General features: G+C 56.1%; 1 protein-coding gene across 3 annotated transcripts in view; it reads right to left on the bottom strand.

The window, feature by feature from the left end:
• Positions 1–18,977, bottom strand: part of EML1 (EMAP like 1) — a 204,739-nt gene extending 185,762 nt beyond the window's left edge. For 2 of the 3 annotated variants that reach the window (XM_024982155.2, XM_024982158.2), the window contains exon 1: positions 15,646–15,796. In XM_024982155.2, coding sequence (XP_024837923.1) covers positions 15,646–15,673 — 28 coding nt within the window. In that variant the 5' untranslated portion in view covers positions 15,674–15,796. Of the gene's footprint in view, positions 1–15,645; positions 15,797–18,807 lie in introns of those variants that run through there. The other variant, XM_059879357.1, reaches the window with a different exon arrangement.
• Between the last annotated feature and the right edge of the window lie 2,874 nt (positions 18,978–21,851).

The raw sequence follows: 21,851 nt of genomic DNA, 5'->3' as shown, positions 1-21,851 counted from the left end.
GCTCCATCTGGGACACGGTGATTAACGACTCCAGCCTAGGCTGGCAGAAGGCCTTGGCTTTGACACCTCTCATCTTCTGATGCTCGGAATCACTGGAAATTAACATCTCCACCTGCTGCCCCTTGCTTGTAAAACCCGAGTGAGGTCCCGCCACTCCTCTGCTCTCAACCCTTCCGCGGCTCCCATCTCACTGAGGGTCGAAGCCAAGGACCCCCCTTGGACTGCAAAAAGGTCCTCCACCACCTTCCTGTCCCGCCCCCCAGGCTCATCTCCCCCCATGTCCTTTTCACTCTGCACAAAGCGCCCGCGCTGGTGTTCTTTGTAAAGATCAGGCATCCCCACCCCGGGGCCTTTGCCCCTGCGGTTTCTTCTGCCGGAAACTCCCTTCCTTCGGATATTTCTAGGTTCACCCTTCAAGGCCCCCAGGTTCTTCTCAATTGTCACCTTCTTAGAAAGACCTTCCTGACCTCACTCTCTGCAGTGAGAGAGTGCTCTCTCTCTGGCCTGAGTCACTGCCCTCCAGCTTTATCACCCTGGTCACCACTGTACATCCTTCAGCTGTCTATTTTGTTCGTTGTCTGTACACAGCAGTGTCAGTCCTGGGAGGGCAGGGACCACACATGCTTTACAGCTGATCAACCAATGTTTGTCGAATGACTGCTTGACCAAATGCTGCTGCCGCCTCTGCTTCTGTGCCGGGTCACCCAGGACCTTCCATACAGCAGGCCTTGATTCAAGGACTCACTTTGTAATAGGAAGACCCACATGTGAGGCTATCTCCAGCATCCTAGGGCCTCATCCCCAAGCCTGGATGGTAATGCTTTCTTGACCCCCCACTAGCCCTCTGATCTGGAGGACCCTTCTCTCTCTTACCACCTCCCACTTGTCCCTTAAGACTCAGCTCAGGATCACCTCCTCCAGGAAGTCTTCCCTGACTATCCCTCACAACTTGGAGTCACAGCAGGTGGCTCTCTGGGCTCTCACAGTCCTTCTCAGTTGTCTCCCTGCCCAGCTATGACAGACAGCCCTCTGTGTCCCAGGACCCAACAGTGGCCTGACTGACCACTGGTGCCCAGGACACGACTGGCAGCTAAGTAAACAATGGCTTACATAATTTCTTTTTCTTTTCTTTTAAAATTCTTCTTCATAGAGCCTGGGGTTTCACTGGAAGCTCTTTACAGACACTGGCTCCAGATTGGTTCATTTCACAGGCAGGGAAACTGAGGCCCAGAAGATGGAAGGCATGGGAACTAACTCCTGTCCAGCATGTTCTCTGAACCAATCACCAGTGGCTCAGCAGGGGGTCTCCTCCCCTGCCCGCTCCCCCAGCTGCTATGGGACTTTCAGTGGCTGTGGTTTTGGGCCTCACGGCCTGCACCGAGGCCAGAGCTTGCTGGAATGCTCAGCCCAGACTGAGTCCGTCTGGAGAGAAAAGACTTGGAGCTTTCACAGGAGTCCCGAAACTTCCCTTTCCATCAAAGAGAAAACCTGAAGCACAACGAGAGGGGAGGGCGGGGAGCAGAGGAGCAGGAGGGAGGGAAAAAGGCCGGAGGCTTCAGGCAAGGAGGATGCCGGCTAGCTCTCCCTTGGGATAAAGCCACCTGGGGTCATCTAAGACCCTCGGGCCATTTCCCTGGCTCCCCAGCCAGAGCTCCAGGAGGCTACAAGTTTCTCTGAGGAATCCTATACTGGTGCTTGTAGTGGGCTGAAGACAAGTGGACCTCAAAGATATCAGGCCCCAATCCCTGGACCCTTTGAATACTATATATGAAAAGGGCTTCCCTGGTGGCTCAGATGGGAAAGCATCTCCCTGCAATGCAGGAGACCCAGGTTTGATCCCTGGGTCGGGAAGACCCCCTGGAGAAGGGAATGGCAATCCACTCCAGTATCCTTGCCTGGGAAATCCCATAGATGGAGGAGCCTGGCAAGCTACAGTCCATGGGGTCACAAAGAGTCAGACACAATGACTCTTGTGTGTGTGAGCAACTAACACACACACACACACACACACACACACATATGGAAAAAGGGTCTTTGCAGCTGTGATTAAATGAAGGATCTCAAGACGGGGAGGTTATCCCAGATCACAGGGGGGCCCTAACGCCACCACAGGCGTACTTATAAGAGGGAAGCAGGCAGCGCTTTGATGCACAGAGTAGGCAACGTGGCTGCAGAGGCAGAGATGGAAATGATGGGGCCATGAGTCCAGGCTGGGTGGGTTCACGTCCCAACCTGAGTTACCTGGTTTCAACCTGACTCCCTGGGGCTGGGGTGCAAAAGCCAGGCCCTCTTGTCTCAGACTTCATGGTGCAGCATGTACCCCAGAGCTTTCACAGGACCAGGCTACATGGAAGGTCCTGAGTGACCTGACACAGAAGGAGAGGCGGCAGCAACATTTGATCAGTCAGTCATTCAACAAACATTTACTGATTAGGCACAGTGGAGGCGTGGTCACAGCCTGCACTGGAGTGGCAGACAACGAATAAAAGAAAGCCAGATGTGTTTCTCTCCAAAGTCTGCCGTGGAGTTGACAGTGTGTATGAATTACTACTGCTTATTTTATTAAACTATTAATAAAATAATAGTTATTAAATAACTATTATAATTAATAGCTAATAATAATAGTTATAATAGTTACTAAACTATTAATAAAATAGTGACCCTACCCCGTTTCTCTCCCTCCTTACTGCCTTCGCCTAAGAGCCTCTCGCAATAAGCCATGTGCACGGGCTAGAAGCTCTGCTTCTGTCTGATAGAATCCCCCACTCTGCCCTTGACCACGCGTACTGCTGCATTCACACTTAGCAGCCACCCTATAAGGCAGTGATCCCCAACCTTTTTGGCACCAGGGCTCAGATTCGTGGAAGACAATTTTTCCACAAACCAAGGAGATCAAACTAGTCAACTCTAAAGGTAATCAACCCTGAATAGTCATTGGAAGGACTGATACTGAAGCTGAAGCTCCAATACTTTGGCCACCTGATGCAAAGAGCCGACTCATTGGAAAAGACCTTGATGCAGGGAAAGATTGAAGGTGGGAGGAGAAGGGGGAGACAGAGGATGAGATGGTGGGATGGCACCACTGACTCAATGGACATGAGTTTGAGCAAACTCCGGGGGATGGTGAAGGACAGGGAAGCCTGGTGTGCTGCAGTCCACGGGGTTGCAAAGAGTTGGACACGACCTAGTGACTGAACAACCACCAAGCGGGGTGGGGGTGGTTTGGGGATGATTTAAGCACATTGCATTCATTGCGCATTTTATTTCCATTATTATTACATCAGCTTCACCTCAGATCATCAGGCGTTAGATCCCAGAGGTCGGGGACCCCTGCCATAATGTATCATCAGCCTTGTTTTGCACATGAGGAGACAAAGGTCCGGGGAGATTATATGACTTTTAAAGACCGCACAGCACCAGGTGGCAGAGCTCACGTGCCAGGGCCAGCCTGATTCCCTGTCCCTGCCTCCCACCTGTGCCCCACGTGACTGTAGACCCAGTAGAAGGACCAGGAAACACCTGGGACCCCTGCCAGCTGCAGCATCCACCCCAGCCCCGGGGCCTGGGGTCCCCCTGGGATATGACCCGCCCTGCCCAGACTGTCGACTCAATTGAACATTCCAGGGTGGGCTCCAGTAGAGAATTTGATTGTTCCCTCCGGGGCAGCCTAATGAGCTTGCTGTCCAGAGGTGCATTTGTTTTCCACCCATGACGATCTGACTGCCTTCCCTCACCTCCGGCCCGGCTCCTGGCTCAGGTTTCCGCTACACAATCGGCCTGACCATCGGCACCTCCGCCAGGCCCCAGGCTCCCGCCCAACCTCGTGGGAGGACGCTCCTGGCCCAGCTCCAGGGTTCTCTATTGACAGACGCAAGCGTGCAAGTCCAGGAAGGGCAACGTCACAGCCCCAGTGAGCAGCCAAGGGGAAGAGGCCAAATAACTCACGATAAGAAAAACCACAGGTGCCCCCCCCCCCCAGAAACCCAGATGACGGCCCAGCTTGTCCTCCCTGTGCGTGTGGTCTGGACACCTGCCTCGTCTGCATTTCACCAGGCTGCAGAGGTGCGGCCGGGTTGCTTGGGCTGCCCAGCTGAGCAGAGGTTCAAAGCTGGTCAGGAAATCATCCAGGGTTGGGGCAGGGCCAGTCAGCACCTTCTCTGTTAATGTTTGTCCCTTTCGTTTGGCGCTTGCAGAAACTTCTGGATTTCCACCTTTCTCCCGATCCCTCCTCCACACCAGCCCTCAGAGGTAGGGCTCGGAGCTCAGTCTGCAGCTTCAAGCAATGTTTGCCGGCAGCTTCTCTGCACCAGGACCCTGGAATTATCTCACTGAATCCTCACCACAGCCTGGGAGGCAGGTCCTTCTGTCATTATGCCCATTTTACAGATGAGGAAACTGAGGCATAATGTCTGAGAGCCGAGAGGTGATGGCCAAGAAGCATGGGAAAAGATGCTCAGCGCCATTAGTCACTAGGGACAAGAAACCAAAACCACCATGAGGGACTTCCCTGGTGGTCTGGTGGTTAAGAATCTGCCTTACAAGGCAGGGGAAGCAGGTTCAAACCCTGGTCGGGGAACTAAGCTCCTACCTGCCACAGGACAACTAAGCCTGTGTGCTGCAAGTGAAACCTGACACAGACAAATATAAATACATAAAATAAAATATTTTTAAAAAATACCCATAGTGAGGCACCATTTCACACCCACTGGGACGGCTGGAATCAGAAAGATCACAACAGGGCTTCCCTGGCGGCTCAGTGGTAAAGAATCCACCTGCCAGGGCAGGAGACGTGGGTCTGATCCAGGAAGATCCCACACACCTCAGGGCAACTAAGCCCATGCGCCACAACTACCGGGTCTGTGCTGGACAGCCCAGGAGCTGTAGCAACTGAAGCCCGCATGCCCTGGAGCCTGTGCTCTGCAACGAGAAGCCCACGCGACTACAGAGTAGCCGCTGCTCAGCGCAGTGAGAGCCTGCTCAGCAGCGAAGACCCAGCACGGCCAACGATAAATAAAAAGAAACGTTAGAAAAATAATAAAAGAAGCAGGAGTGATGAAATCTCTTTGAAAAGATCATAACAAGTTCCAGAAGGATGTGGGGCTATCAGGACCCTCATACGCTGCTGGTGGGCATGTACACAGTGCAACCACTTTGCAGTCAAATGCTGCACCACTGATGCACCCGCTGGGGCAGCCTCTTTGGAAAATACTCTGGTCTTTTTTTTTTTTTTCAAAAAGTCAAATGCGGTTCTGGGAATCCCACTTCCAGCTGTGTAACAACCCAGGAGAGATAAAGACCCATGTCCACGTAGAAACTCGTGCACGACCATTCACAGCAGCATTATCTATAATAGCCAAAAAGGAGAGGCAAGCTAAATGCTCATCCACTTAAGAATGGACGAGTAAAGCGAGGTTTAGAACTGCACAGTGGGACACTATTTGCCCACAAAAGGGAGTAAAGCACCGACACACAGCCAAACATGAACGAGCCCAAAAGCGTGACGCTGAGAGAGCAGCTGATCACAGAAGGACATGTATCGCACGATCCCCCTTACGTGAAATGTCCAGAATCGGCAAATCGATAGAACCGGAAAGTAGAGTAGTGGTTGCCAGGGGCTGGGGGTTGACTGCTAATGCCTTAGAGATTTCTTGGATTATTATTTAGTAGTTAAGTCGTGTCTGACTCTTTTCTATCCCATGGACCATAGCCCACCAGGCTCCTCTGTCCATGGGGTTTCTCAGGCAAGAATACTGGAGTGGGTTACCATTTCCTTCTCCAGGGGATCTTCCTGACCCCTGGAGGGGTCGAACCCGCATCTCCTGCATTGGCAGGTGGGTTCTTTATCCCTGACCCATCAGGGAAGCCCAGGGGTTTCTTTGTCATCAGGAGGTGATAAAAATGTTCTAAAATTGACTGTGGAGATGGTTATAAAATTCAGGTCAAATGGGTGAGTTGTATGGTATGTAAATTACATCTCAATAAGGCTGTTAGCAAAAAATTTTTAAAGTGATGGCCCAGGACTCTCCACAGAGCCTGCAGCTCTGAAAGTCACTGGTTCTACCCTCCGGCCACCCTATGAGACTCAGAGGGGCCTGAGCTCAACTTCCCTGGGGGACTCACCCCCCAGCCAATCCCACAGTCTCAAGGCAGGCTTGGGTGCCTGGACCCCCGCGTGCTCTGAGCAATGACATGGTCTCCTGCTCTTCTGGGCGAAGGCCGCCCCCAGACCCCACAAGACAGAGAAATCTGGCTGTGTCCACTCCTCCCCTGGGTGTGCCCTGGTGGATGTTGATCAAAGGTGAGTGGGGCTCCTCCCAGGCACCCAGGACTGGAACAGTCTCTTGATGGCTCAGCTACAAGTCCTGGTGGAACCTATTTATAGCACTTTGCCTCCTGGGTTGGAGTCACGGCTGAGGCTCCTCCTCTCTCAACAAGTTTCCAGATGGAAAGAAAAGGGAAGGAATGCATGGGGGCTGCGGGATGGGCGTGCTGCAAAAGCCCTGTGTCTGCCTCCCACAGCGCTGAGTGCTGGATTTCCTCCTGGCCACTGGACAGCGCTCCCAGACATCAGGAAGGTGCACCAGCTAGGCAGGCTTCCAACTTCCGGGTTGGAACTCAGTGGCAGTCCCTCACCCAGCGGTGTCCAGGCCTGTGAGAGGGGCTCAGTGTCCCTCGCAGAGCTGTGATGGGGTAGCAAGTGCAAGTGGGAGGGAGCCACCCAGAGCAGGACACACAGCCGATGCTCAGTAAACCAGGGCCCGTGGTCTTTGGTGCTTCTCTCTGGGAGGAACTGGGAAGGCTGGGATGGCCAAGGGGTGTGGCCACAGTCCAGGCCCTGTTCCAGCCTCAGCCACACTTCTTGGGCATGAAGGTGCCCAGAGCACCCACCAGCAGCAGTTTGGGGATGCAGTGTAGCCCTGGCCATGGAGGATGTGGCTGAGCCCACCCTGGTCCAGGCGCAGAGCCAAGGGCCGCGCTTGGCTCACTCACCAAGTGAGCGGGGAACTGCTCCAGAGAGATGCTGAGCCATTCAAGGCCCCTTGAGCATCCTAAGATTCTGCTACAGGAAAGACTATCTCATGGGACACTCCTGGGCCTAGATTCTCATGGAAACCTCTCTAGCAAGAGCAAAGGACTTGCTGGAGGTCACTGAGCACTTTAGTATCAGGACCGAGCTCAGGTCCAGGTGTTCAGTCTTCAACTCCAGTGCTCTCCCCGGCAGACCCTTGCCTTCCAAAGAAATTCAGAGGGAATCTCATCTGCTGTCTTGTCTCCTGATAAAAGCCCTTCTCCCAGGCCTGCTCCCTGATCTACTGGCCTTCTTTGGAAAGGACTGAAAGCCTCCAGGCCCCCTTCAGGCTGCAAGGCTGCTCAGTGCGAAAGAGGAGCCCTGGATGGGGCCAGCACACTTGCATCCTGGCTCTGTCTCCGCCACTGTGTGCTCTGGGGCAAGTCATTCAATGTCTCTAAACCTCAGTTTGCTCATCTGTAAAATGGAACAACAGTGTTTACCACATAGGGTTATAAGGAGAATCATGCAGAATTAGGTATGTGAAAGGACTTAGGAGAAGGGGAGGCAGCATTTATGTAGTGCCTACTATACACATTCTCCTCTACTGCTCTCATAACTTGAGCCTAGTAGCACTGTGGAGAAGGAAACTGAAGTGGGTTGTCGAAGGCAAGTCTGTGGGAGGAGACCCAATTCTCCACTCCCACCACAACACCTGGCGGGACACATGAATCGGGGTCCACTCAGACTGCGAGCTCACCCCTCCAGCGAGAAGTGGCAGGAAGGGTGTTTTCAGCAAACGCACCAGTGCTTTGACATGTTTTTCCACCTGAAATAGATGCAACAGGATTCCTAGAAATGTGTTTAAACCTGGTAGAGAGTACTCTAAACAGCTTGGCTTAGACATTGAAATATGGGGCCCAGAACTGCAAGAGCGTCCGCACCCCAACACGGAGTCCAACAAACTCAAACTCTAGTTTTAAGTCTTGGATTTGGGTGACATCATCAACTTCTGGAAAAGGGCTCGGACCAACTCCAGTCTCTGCAAACATTATTTTTAAACCAGGTCTGATCTCATCATGCATGTGTTGTTCCTTGCCACAGGCCTCTGTTAGGCTGCATGTTTTTATTTAAATTTGCTTAGTTGTATACTCGGAGAAGGCAATGGCACCCCACTCCAGCACTCTTGCCTGGAAAATCCCATGGACGGAGGAGCCTGGTAGGCTGCAGTCCATGGGGTGGCTGAGAGTTGGGCATGACTGAGTGACTTCACTTTCACTTTTCACTTTCATGCATTGGAGAAGGAAATGGCAACCCACTCCAGTGTTCTTGCCTGGAGAATCCCAGGGACGGGGGAGCCTGGTGGGCTGCCGTCTATGGGGTCACACAGAGTCGGACACGACTGAAGCGACTTAGCAGCAGCAGTTGTATACTATTAAAGGGCTTCCCCCGGTGGCTCAGTGGTAAAGAACCCACCTGCCAATGCAGGAGATGCAAGATCAATCCCTAGGTCAGGAAGACCCCCTGGAGAAGCAAATGGCAACCCACTGCAGTATTCTTGCCTGGAGAATCCCATGGACAGAGGAGCCTGGCGGGCTACAGTCCATGGGGTCGCAAAGAGTAGGACACGATTTAGTGAGTAAACAGCAACGACATACTAAAGTCTGGTGGGGAAGCTTGTAACTAAACCGACGATGCTGAATTATTTGGTGATGTCGCAGAATCAAGGAAACAGGGTCTGACTGAGAAGGATGAAGTACAGACTCACAATTTTTGTTTTCCAATATATTTCCATAACCATTTCCTTCTAAAATCACATCCTATGTTTTTATCCGATGGTCTCAGTGATTAAACTGGCTCATGGATATCCATCCCAGCTCCCTCTTTTGTGCCTGAGGGAATAATAAATCAAGAGAGTTTTTGGCAACAAGCAGCTAAACATTTCTCTTGCTTCTGCTTTTCCTCGCTGATGCTGCGACCAGATCTTTCAGAAATTTATTTTTGGACTTTTAAAGGCAAGTTCAGATCTGAGGGAGAGAACGTGTTTTGAGAAATCTTGCCTCTGGTTTTGAGATCTGCTCATCAGAAACACATACGTTTCAGAGGCTAATTGACCATCGTGCATAAGATATGCTCTGAGCATTTCATAATTAAAATAGGCTATTTTTTAAAAAGTCATTTGGGGGTGGTGGGAGGGAGGCTCAAGAGGGAGAGGATTTATGTATACATGTCGCTGGTTCGTGTTGTTGTACAGCAGAAACTGACACAATAGTATAAAGCAATTCTTGTTGCTCAGTCTCTAAGTCGTGTCTGACTCTTTTGAGGTCCCCTGGACTGTAGCCCACCAGGCTCCTCTGTCCATGGGATTCTCCTGGCAAGAATACTAGAGTGGGGTGCCATTTCCTTCTCCAGGGGATCTTCCTGACCCAGGGATCGAACCCGCATCTCCTGCGTGGCAGCTAGATGCTTTTACTACTAGGCCACCTGAATGTGTAAAGCAATTATATGCCAGTTTTTAAAAACTAAATTTAAAAAGAGAGAGGGAAACTTTTTTTAAAGTCAGTTGGGAAAAAAAGTTAATAGGGTGCAGATACTACTAATCCATTCCGTAAGGGAGCTCTGTACCCGCCCTCTTGCCATTAGGTGTGGCCATAGGACTTGCTTTAGCCAATGAAATGCCAGTAGAGATCATATTGACCACTTCTAGGTGGGCGCGTTTAACTGCCAGTGTGAAGCCTCCGCCCCTTGCTTTATCTGCCTTATGATGGGAAAACTGGGTCCCTGTGGAGGCATCACACCTGCCAAGCCAACACGTAGGTGACCTGCCCTGGAGAGTCACCCAGACCTGCAGTAAACTTTGCATGAGTGAGGAAAACATCTGTGTTGCTTTAAGCCACTGCGATTTGTGTTTTCCATAGTATACAAGCCTGTCGGAGTGATAGAGTCAGTACAAACCAAAAGCGGCTGTCTTGACCAATGCAAAACTGGAAATCAGTAGATACAGAAACTGGTGACTGAGATGGGCCAAAGATGTGTTATTATTTGTACCTTCCTGCGTGCTAAGTCGCAGAGTCAGACACGACTGAAGCGACTAAGTATGCACGAAGGTATGGATAATAACAGATATCTTTGGCCCATCTCAGCTACCAGTTTCTGTACTTTATTTTCCCTGCATAGTTTCAAAAAAAACAAAAAACAGACAAATGGTTGCAGACACCAACAGCTTTGGGTCATTTAAAAAATATAATTGAAACTATTTAAAATCTATCTTGCTATCTCAAGGATGCTCATTTAGAATGGACCCAATACTTTTAAAGAGCAGAAGTGGCTATTTTATTTCCAGGAGGAATTCCTAACGGCTTCTAAGCTATATTTCTTGTCATGAGTGTAAAAGCTCCCGGGGGTGCTTCAAGAGGCTGGAATGGGGACAGCAGCCACGTGGATTTATTCATTTGCTCTTCAGAGATTCTCGGGCAGGGGTGAGGGCTGACACAGAGGTGGCAGGGCTCCTGAGTCCTGCTTGATGTCCCAACACAGGACACACGTGAGAGCTGTGTGCTCACCTGTAGGATTCTATGGGGATAAAGGCAGACCAAAACAAACCCTGAGACCAGAAAGGGAAGGAGGCTTGTCTCAGGTCACACGCGATGAGCCCACAACACATCTCCTACCACCCAAGTTTCTATGAGCGGGACAGTGGCGTCCAGGTTGGCACCGGTCAAGCTGTTTCAACAAGAGGAAGAGATGGTGGGGTGGGGTGGGGCACTCCAGGGGTGCGGGGTCCCTGGGGCTGCAGATTCCGGGGAAGGGTCCTTGGAGGAGGCAGGACCCCACCAGCCTGGACAGCGGGCCTGCTCCGAGCAGCAGGAGGGAAGGTGGGAAGCCTGCACGCAGGTGCCAAGGGGCCTGTGTTGGGGAATCGAGTCCTGGCTCATCACTCCCTAGCCAGTGACCCTGAGCCAGTCTTTCTTTCTCTTGGGGCTCAGTTTGCCCCTCCACGACATGGGGATCCATGGGTGGGAAGCGTGGACAGGGAGTCTGGTGTGAACCGTGACGCTGGGAACCGAGGAGGGTGGTAACGGGGCATCGTCTGGAAGGTCCTCATTTGCCCCTGACCCCAGCCTCCTGCGCCAGATCAGATGCTCCTCGGGTTAAACCCCTCCTGCCGTCGCCAGCACAGCACCCGGACTACCAAGGGCCGTGGGTTACAGACTCATTCCTGGGGTCAGGAGGCTGCTGCCCATGCCTCCCCTGGCCCCGGTTTACAGGAGTTTGACCGTGACATCTCATCTAACCCCCACATCACCCCTCGAGGTCATGGCGTCACCTCCACTTACAGATGAGCCGACTGACGGTCAGAGAGGAGAATGACCCGCCTGTGTCCAGGGAGCAGGTCTGCCTGACCCTGGAAATCATCCTCTAGGGACTCCAACAGGATGTGCAAACCAACCTCTGGAGCTTTGGCAGGTCACCCCACCCCACCTCCAGGCCCCTGACCCACCTAGCGGGAGAGGCAGCATCCAGCCTCAACATTCCCCCCACCTTCTCCCCCCAGCACTTTTCAGATCCTTCCATTCTCCCCCCAGTGGGCCTCACCCCATCTGCTCAGGACCTACGTCACCAGCATCCTCCTGGGCCTCCTGGCCTCTGGAGTCTCTCCTGACCCTGCACCCCTACACGGAAGCAATCCAGGCGCCTCCCCGATTCAAGACCTTGCTGGCTCCCTGTTGGCCATAAAAACAGAGCCCAGTGACCTGTCTGGGGTCGGGGGCAGCCCTCACTGACAGGAGGGGAGCCAGGTAGAGAGATGCTGAGGCCTGGGGCCAAGCTCACCTCTCCTGGGAGAAGACCCTTCCTCTCCAAGAGCGGGGCTTGAATAGTAAAAGCATTTTGCTTTTATCTCCTCATGGAGATGCTCAGCACAGACCCGGGCCCTGAGGCTGGTCAGTAACCACAGAGGAGAGCAGAAAGCAGCCCATTACTCAGAGGGAGGTGGGGGCTCCCTGCACCCTGGCAGGGGGCCCGCCATGATGACCGGGAGAAGGAAGCTCGGGCATGTTGTCTCCGGGCTCTGGGATGCCAGGAGCTGAGTGAGAAACGGGGTGGCCACCCCGACATCAGCCACCACCTGCCCTAGAAAAACCACTTCCCACTGTGCAAACAGTGTGATGCAGACCCCAGGGCTGGGGGCTGGGGTGGGTGGGCAGTGGGATTGATGGAAGGTTTTACAGGAGGAGGAAAGAGGTCACTTTACTGGCTGAGTGCTTCCTCGGGTTAGGGGTGTCTGTCCTCGCCACACCCGCCAGGGCAGGACAAATGTCCACCTGTCACTGAGGCTCAGAGAGGTTAACTGCTTTGCCCAAAGCCACAGAGCCAGGGAATGGCAGAGCAGGGATTCAAGCCCTGGGCTCTGATGGACCTACATTCGGGTGCTCTGCTCCGAATCCAGTGGCCTGTTCTTGGGTGCTTGGAATTATAAAGCTGCTTTGCTGGAAACTTTCCCAAACATGGGAGGATCGGACGGCACAGGGGCTGGACTCTCTTCCTGTGGAGCTCCAGAGCTGAGAGGTCAGAGGTACCGCAAGGTCAGCGGCAGGGAAAGCCAAGCAGCAGACCCAGGATGTGAGGAGCCCCTCTACCCAGGCCCGTGATGGCACCTACATACACCGTCTCCAGTGAGGGACGTGGCAAGGACCCACTGTACGGATGAGGAAGCTGGGCCTCAGGGCGGAAGTGACCCATCCAGCACTCTGTGTCGCCAAGGGGCAGAGCCAAGTCTGGAAGCCAGGCGACTTTAGGGGAAGCACCTTCCCTGGACCCGGTGACAGACGCAGTTCTCGGAGCAGGCGAGCTCCTGCTATAAATATGATGCTGACTCCCGGTAAGCTTAGCCTCCAGGCTCCCCTGCCCAGGCTCAGGGCCATAAATCCTGGAGCAGGCCACCTGCCACTGTGCTCTTCGGCTGGGGAATCGTCCTGACAACCCTAGCAGGGTACCACGATTTTTTGACAGGCTCCGAATCATTGGAGGCAATGTTGGGCTAGCAGTCTCCCAGATGAGAAGGGCCATTGCTCAGAGGAGAGCCGAAAAGTCCTGCAAGATGGCCAGCCTCCCCACCTCCAGGGGAGCAGGGGGCGGTTTCCTAGAAAAGGCATCCGACCTGATATCTGCACAGACAGGGGCTAGGAAGCTGGGTTTGAAGCCCAGCTCTACCACTGACCAGCTGGGTAACTTTGGACGAGTCTGTTTGTCTCTCTGAGCTTTGGTTTCCTTAGTTATATAGTGAAGTCCATGCCACCGATCTCCAGGGATTAAACAGACGGCGTGTCCACAACGGCTGGGACACAAGACACAGCAGACAGCCTGGTCCCTTTGCTTCCTTGTTTGGGTCACAGCTCATTTACTGGTTGAATAATAAAAACAGCAGCTGACAATAAGCCTGGCATGATTCTCAGTGTGCTGCATGCTCTTGGTCACTTAATTCTCCCTGGAACTTAAAGCGCTGATATCCTACTATTGTCCCCATTTAACAGATGAGGGAACTAAGGTTCCGCACCCTTGAGTAATCCGCCCAAGGTCACACAGGTTGTAGGCGCAGAGCTGAGAACTTTTCCTGCTGTCCACACGGGCACAGAGACTGGTTACTGAGAACAGGTGGAAATATTTCACATCAGCCTGCCTGGCCTAATCACTGCTGCACAGAAGGAATCCGAGAAAGACTGGAATTGCAGATGACACAGCCCAAGAGATTCCATTCCCACCCCGACCCCTACCTCCGCCATAAGCAAGCATGCATCCCTGCACCCAGGAGCTGTCTTTACTCCTGCCAACATGGAGTGATCACAACCCAGCACATCAGACAGCAAAGACGGTCACACAGCATCCTAAAGGCGGGAAGCCAGGAGTCGCCGGCCCAGCCAGGGTGGGCAGGGCAAGGATGCTGCCCGCCAGCCTCCAATCCAGCGGACCTTCTCCCAACCCTGACAGGGAAGGCAGTCTGCCTCCAGGCTCCAGGCCACACACACACACATGCTCAGTACCCATTCCATTGCCCTGATGGGTTAATATTGTCCTGGGCTTCCTGAAATACCCATCCCCACAGCAGGGTGGTTTTACAAGCTGCTAAAAGCAGGGCCATGTCCCCGGCGGAGGGAGAGAGCTATTCCGGGTTGGTGTCAGGTGTGGGTAGAGCCAGCCAGAAAAGGGCCTGTCTGCACCCCCTGTACCGCCCCCACCCCCGCCCCATGCTGGCTCCTTTACAACCACGGCGGACAATTCCTGGCAGTCAGCTCCACTGGCGCCCAGCAGAAGAGGGTGAGGTCAGGCCAGCTTTGTCGGTATCCCCCTCCCCAAACACACACACACCCTGTTCCACGCTTGACTCGGCCAGGCCCAGGCAGGGAACTGTCCGGCAGATACCGTGCAGAGTGGGGTCTCACGCTGTTGCCCCCAGCTCACCCGAGGCCCTCTCTCCATCACAGTCTGACGTGCCCAGATTCTCCATGGTGGGTAAGGAATCCGTGGGCCACAGTCATGGCTATGGCAACGAGGCGCGGCTGGAGGGGGCCCGGCGGGGCTGCCCAGACCCGAGGGCTTCTAGCGCCAGCCTGGGACCCCCCACTTGCCGTTCCCACAAAGACACCGCTAAGCGCTCGCCGCACACCTGCAGACACTTGCATGCATCCTCGGTGTCAATCTCCACAACCACCTGGGGTTCGTTTTCACCGCCTCCTTCCTCACCTGGAGCCACTGAGGTTCCAGGCCATTCAGCCACTTGCCCAAGGTCAGCCAACTTGGAAGTGAAGGAATGGGAATCGGAACTTGGGCAGCCTGACCCCAGAGTCCCCAAAATGTTCTCTGAATTAAGCCGTCTCCAGCCACCCCCCCAACCCCACCAACCCCACCCCAGGTAGGTTCAGGGTAACGTCCACTTCAGAGGTCGTCTTCAGCTGGACGGAACCAGGGGCCACCAGCCAGGGACACGGGCAGCCAGCCCCCACTGTAGCCCCTTGCCTCGGGCAAGCCAGAGGGCAGAAACAGCTTCCTGCTCTCGCCCCACCGTGTCTGACCACCCCTCCACCTGCCTGGGTCCCTGGCCATTTCCAACCTAGAGGGTTTGGGCACCCCTGGGTGGAGGGGGTCTGCCTTGTGTAGGCAGATCAGAAGCTCAGAACTTCCTGGTCTCAGACCTCTGGGAGGTCTAATGGAAGCTGTGCGCTCCCCTGTCCCCCATCACCAAGTAAATGTTTATACACACACTCATTTGCACGTGGTTCCAGGAGCCCGCACCCTGCGCCCACCCAGGGTGCAACGGCAGCCAGGGCCCCTATGCCGCGGGTGGGTCAGCTCCGCAGCCCAGATGACAGTCGGGAGGGTCCGCGGCAGAAACAGCTTCCTGCTCTCGCCCCACGGGGAAGCCGGGGCTGCAGCACTACCGAGCTTTGAGAGTCACGCACCTCCCGCCATACGCACAGCCACCACCCCCCCCCGCCCCAGGCATCGGGCTCGAGGAAGGGGGTCCAGCCCCGCAGCTGCCTGCAGCCTGCTGTGGGGTGGGGTGGGCCGCGTCCTCGGTGACCAGTGGCCTTGGCTCTGCAACCGGAGCCGCGGTGGGTAAATATAGCGCTGCCACTCACCGGCTGAGGGGCCCTCGCCGTCCGACATGGTGTGGGAGATGGGCAGGCAGCCGGCCACAGCCCGCAGGGACGCTCGGGGACCTCAGCGGCTGTCGCCCACCTGGTGGGGCTCCCGGCTGCGTCCAGTCCCCAGGCGGCGTCCCGCCCCAGCAGGCCCAGCCACCACCACTACCCCCCCACCTCCGCCCCATGCTGGGCCGGGCAGATAAGGAGCTCCAGGGCCAGGAGCCTGCGGGATTGGTGGATAAATCTGGGCACTGCCCTCCCCTGCCCCCAGCCTCTCCGGCAGACTCAGAACGTTGCCGGAGAGACCGCTGCACCCCTGGGCACTCAGTCAGGCTGCAAGACCCCTCTCTGCCAGCCTGGGACCCCAGAGTGCCTGCAAGCTCTCTCCTGGGGACTGGTCCCACGCCCCCAACAGTGAGGGGCACTTAGGGTCCTTGGAGAAGGATGAGAGTGAGTGATGCCACCCGGAGCTGCCACACTTGTCCCCTCTCTCAGCTCTCCCGGGCAGCCACCCCTATTGTCTCCATGTCACAGAGGGCATGACCCATCCAAGGTTCCTCGGCAGGTTAGGGGTGTGACCGGAGCGGGGCTCTGGAGCCAGCTGGCTCCAAGGTGGCCAGAGGGTGTGTGTCTTGCCTTTGTCTGGGAGATGAGAGCCGTGAACACAGGGGCCCTACTGTTCTAACTGCTCCACATGGGCTGGGGGATGGAAAAGGACCCCCAAGGGCAGCCATGTAACTCTGTCTGACACAGAGGGTGCTCAGGAGATACTGGTTGAATGAACATACCACAGCAAGCCCTTAGTTTGCACTTGCTCTGTGCTTGCCTTAAGAGCCAACCCACTTCTGCTCCTGGGTCCTCCACAAGGACCAGAGACCAGGGCAATGAGGCAGGTGGAGGGCTCTGGGCTGAGTTCCTAGGGTTGGGTGCCTGTGGCTGCCCACCCCCACCCACCACCCAGGCGCGAGGTCAGCACAGAGGGAGTGGAGTGACTGAAAGGGAAGGCTGGTCAGAGAAATCTGACTCCAGTCAGAGAAATCCTGAAGGGCTTCCTGGAAGAGCTGGCATTTGAGTTCCATATTTGACGGATATTACTACTAAGTCGCTTCAGTCGTGTCCGACTCTGTGCGACCCCAGAGATGGCAGCCCACCAGGCTCCCCTATCCCTGGGATTCTCCAGGCAAGAATACTGGAGTGGGTTGCCATTTCCTTCTCCAATGCATGAAAGTGAAAAGTGAAAGGAAGTCGCTCAGTCGTATCCGACTCTTAGCGACCCCATGGACTGCAGCCCACCAAGCTCCTGCGTCCATGGGATTTTCCAGGCAAGAGTGCTGGAGTGGGGTGCCATTGCCTTCTCCATATTTGATGGATTAGAAAGCTTTTTTCAGGGGATAAAAGGACATTCCAGGGAGACCAGTAGGTGTGAAAGTAAGAGGCAGGAAAGCTCAACTGGGGAGTGACACGGGGCCCTGAAGGTGTAGGGACCCCAAGGAGAGAAGAAGGTTGGTCCAGGTGGAAGGGGGGCATCCAGGGCTGGGGAAGCTAGGGGAGGCTTCCCGGAGGAGGGGGCAGATTTTCGTGCCTCAGAAAATGAGGGGCAGGGGTGGAATGGCATCCCAAGGCATCCAGCAGCTCTTCCATTGGCAGTGAGACCTTTCCCAGCCCGGAGACTGGGGGTGGGGGGGTTGAGGGTGTGGGGTGTGAAGGCAGGAGGGGCCCCCTTTCCAGAGATGGGGGGGAGGGCTTAGAGTCACACCAGCTGTCAGAGTGAACAGCAAAGACATTCACTCCCTGGGAGGTGGGTCTAGGCCTCTTGGCCTTTGCCTGTACTATCCCCTTGCTCAGGAATTCCCTGTCTTCTTCTCTAGTCTCCTCCTCTGGGAAGCCCTGTCTGATTGCCCCTAAAGGCTGGTCAGGGGCCCCTACATTCTGCTCTGCAAACTCTGACCTCACTGTGGTCACTGCCTGGTCCTGCCTGTTTCTACCTCTTGGTTGGCTCTTGCTCCTCTGAAAGGTGATGAGCTCACTGTTAGTGGAGGTGTGTAAGCAGGGCTAGACAGCCACTGGCTGGGGACACAGTGCAGAGTTCAGCATCAGGTAGACTTAGATTAAATGTCTCTGGAGTCCTTCTAGGGTAACTTGTCCTGGTCTCCGTGGACCTCTCCCTGTTTTAGCCCTGAAAATCTTCATGCGTCCTGCAAAACTTCTGTCCCAGGCAAACCAGTACTGTTGGTCATCCTGGGTCCCTCCTAAACAAGATTTTCATTTAAATGAAAAAAAAAAAAAGACAAAACAAGACTATCTGTCTCTGAAGCCCTAAACCGACCCCCATCCCCGCCCCAACCTCCTCCTTCCTTCCCACCATCTAGATGTTATCCTAAGACTGGGATTCTGGAGATAAAAGTGAACACCCAGCTGCCCTGTGCCTTGGGAGGATGTGCAGGGAAGAAAAGAGGCAGGTCAGCAAGGACAGGAAGCTTCCCTGGGCGCCCCTACCTGCAGGGCCGGGGGGAGTCTTGCCTGCTGGGTCTGGAGGACTAACAAGATACTGCAGCAGTCTATGTCCCCAGGGAGGGCCTGGGACAGGCTGGGACCATGTGCCCAGGCCTCCACCCTGCTTTCCCCTGGAGCTGCAGCGGGACGACACGAGTGGGATCAGACTGGCCTCGCTGTGTGGCCTTGGGCCAGTCGTGGTCCCTCTCTGTGCCTCCAATGCCACATCGGTGGAGCATTTACCAGCACCTCCTGTACCCAGCCCCAGGCCAGGCTTGGGGGCAGGGACCCCACAGATTCCCTGCCATCAGACATGCCCAGTCCCAGGGAGGGAGCCATGGCTCGCAGGCTGGGCTGCTGATGGCTCCTTTGTGTGTGTCCTGCAGTGCATGTGCAGGGCCCCCTAGAGGGTGCCCCCCGAGACTGCCAGAGGCCAGGCCAGGTGCCATGGGCTCGCCTAGCACTGGACAAGCCACCGGGTTACAGAAAGAGCCCCACCAAGGCCCCTAGCATCCTCGGCAGAGGCCTCTCCTCGCCCACTGCCACGTGGGCCGAAGCACCAGGGCTGGGGGCACGTGACGTCAGAGGGGCCGGGCTCCCATGCCAGCTTCCCCTGCCCTCCTCGGTGGCTGGGATGAGCTGACCCCCACCTCGGTGTCTCACCTGGAAGCGGGAGGGGCCTTCGGTGAGGACCGGCACCAAGGCCGAGACGCCCTGGAGGACGCTCCACCTCCCACTCTGCAGCCGTCTGTCTGTCTGTCTGCTCCTGAGTCCCACCCAAACCAGCCGCCTGGGGTCCACCAGGCTGGAGCCGGCTCCCTGTGCGCAGGCCACTTCCTCTTCCTGTCCCGGCCCCAAGTCCCTTCCTGTTTTCTTTAGTGTGGGAATGTGTCCTGGGGAAAAAACAACTTGATTCCTCAGCTCTGGAGGTCACTGCCGCAGCCACGGGCCCACTGCATGCGTGTCTGTGAACACGCGTGCAGCAGTGGTGTGGTGCACACCTGTGTGCATGGGAGTGTGCGTATGTGTGTGTACATTCCTGCGTGCATAGAGGTGGGGCCATGTGCGCACGTGTGTGCACGGTGTGTACTCTTGAACCTCCACCCTCTGTCTCCTCGGTCATCAGCGTCCCTGTCGTCGGACAGCATCCAGGCTGGCGTGGTCTCGGCTCCTGAATGTCTGATGCCGCTTCAGTCACCCACGGGCACTTGTGCTGGGGCCTGAGTGGGACATGGGCACAGCCTCCTGGGGGGCTCACGGGCACGTGGGGGGCAGTGGGGTGAGGGAGGGGCCAGGGAGGAGCAGGCAGGCACCTAGACAGGGAGCCGACACCTGGGCAGGAAGAAGGTCAGCTTCAGAGTGGAGGTCAGCCCTGGCCCAGAGCTTGGGGCACGCAGGGAACAGACGAGGCGTGACAGGGCGAGGGGCAGGCGGGCTGCCCTGCGGCCTTGGCAGTTGGCTGCAGTTGAGGTGCTGGAAGGGAACAGAGGGTTGAGGGGGTAGCCCTGAGCTGGGGTCCCTCCCGAGCCCTCCCCTACACTGTGTGGTCTCAGGGGGAAGCCACGCCCCCTTCCCAGGGAAGGGCGACCACCAGCCTCGCAGTGACCTCGCCTGGGGACCGCGAGCCTTGCACCTCCCCACACCCCCACACCTGCTCCCCCACCAGCCCCCCGAGTTCCCACTGTTCGGCCAAACTGCACCGGCGCTGGGAGCGAGGGGACCCGGGAGGGTGAGAGGGTCAGGGCTGGCCTGATCAGAGGCAGGAGGGCATCGGAGCATGGCGGGGTCAAGGCGGAGGTCCAGCTTCCCGTGGGTCCCGGCTGGGTCTCAGGGGTCCAGGAACCTCCCTCCTGCTGGAGACCTGTCTCCCTGGGCCTTGGGACCCCCTGTAAATAGAGGCAGGAAGGTTTCAAACAAGGAGCCTCACCTGGGGCGTTGGTGGCCATGACTTGAAGAAGGGCAGAGGATGTGCGCATTGGGTGGACCCCCCCACCCCCACCCTGTGTGCGGCCCTGGGCAGGCCACCTAACCTGTCGGGGTTAGGATGGGGTGTGCAATGCCCAGTAAGTGCCGAACACCAGCGGGTATTGTAATACCTCCCGGGTCTGCCCACCACCTTAGCTTAAAACAGGTCACAGCAGACGCACCCAGATGCACGCAGCCCGAGACATGCAGATATGGACGCTGAGACACACACACTCACCTCACCTGTGAGAGACAGAGATACACAGAGATGGGGAGACCCTAGACACACAGAGATACATAAGAGACACGAAGTGAAGCTGTTAATCGCTCAGTCATGCCCGACTTTGCGACCACATAGACTGTAGCCCGCCACGTTCCTCTGTCCAAGGAATTCTCCAGGCAAGAATACTGGTGTGGGTTGCCATTCCCTTCTCCCAGGGATCTTCCTGACCCAGAGATTGAACTCAGGTCTCTTGCATTGCAGGCAGATTTTTTACCATCTGAGCCACCAGAGAAGCCCATGAATGGACATATAGGCATGCAGCTTGCGCATGCGCTCACACACACACACTCCAGTGTGGTCCTGGGAGCTGATTTCCCGCACCCAAGGCCCTCTTAAGCTGATGACCACCTGGGTGGCCTTGGGTGAGCCTCCCGTCTCCAGGCTTCTGGCCAGGAAAGAAGCCTGAGGGACCCGTTAGCTGCTCTGGGGGTCCCCAGGGTGTGAGGGCGTGTGTGAGTTCCCTGGGGCAATCCCCTTCCCCTGGGTGGGAGCCAAGGAGCTGCCATCACTTAGGGGGCTGGGGGGCGCGGCTGGTGGGGAGGGGCTGGCCTCCTCCTCAGGCTGTTGGGCTCACAGCAGGGGTGAGGCCCCCCAGGAACAGTGAGGCCCCACCATTGGGACCTTGTCTGTAGAAAGGGGCCCAGGGTCACTGTACAGCTGGGCCTGGGGCTGGCTAAGCAGCAGGGGCTCGATGGGTGAGCCAACCCCATCATCCCAGACTCCTCCTCAGCCAGGATCCCAGGGCCGCCTGGAGGCCCTGCCCCTGGGCTGGGGGAGGCAGGAGACTGCCCCTGATCATCGCCGCCCTTGTCATCCCCCAATCCTGGACCAGCAGAGCTGGGCCCAAGGACAGGGAGTGGGGAGAAGAGATGAGCCTTTGCCCCTGCCCGCCTGGCATTGACTCTGGGGCCCTCCACACCCCACCTGGGAGGCCGGGATTCTGAATGAAAGGCCCTGGACCACCCCCACCCCCACCACCTCCTGCCCGGCCTCTCCACCCTGAGGCCCATGGAGCCTCCTCCCAGGCAGGCCTGGGACCCAGGAATGGCAGACGGGGTCTGCCTGCCCCCTGAGCCAGCCAAGAGCGGGAGGCTCAGGCCTCCACTGGTCCCTGTCCTCCGCAGAGACCTCAGGGCCCCCACCCTGGGGGTGACCACTCTGCATGACTGGCCGGGTCCAGCTCCCCAGCCAAGGCTGCCTAAGCTGGGCAAGACCAGGAAGGTAACCATGGTTTCCTTCGGAGAGAAGTGAGGGAGAACCACGTTCTGGGAGAAATGAGCGTTTTTAAAGCTCCAGACCATCCGTCCCTACGGTTTCCCTGATTCAGAGAAATGACCCTCCTGGGTAAGTCTCCTGTCGCCTGCCAGAAATACCCCCAGTGTCTGTCTCTCCCCCGGCCAGACTTATTTTTGGACATCCAGCCAGAGATGTCCGAGACTGTCTGGAGCCCAGGGTAAGG

Source organism: Bos taurus, chromosome 21 (genome assembly GCF_002263795.3).
Source record: "Bos taurus isolate L1 Dominette 01449 registration number 42190680 breed Hereford chromosome 21, ARS-UCD2.0, whole genome shotgun sequence".
NCBI classification, from domain to species: domain Eukaryota; kingdom Metazoa; phylum Chordata; class Mammalia; order Artiodactyla; family Bovidae; genus Bos; species Bos taurus.
The sequence above is the reverse complement of the archived record's forward strand: the minus strand, read 5'-3'. Positions and strand labels throughout refer to the sequence as shown.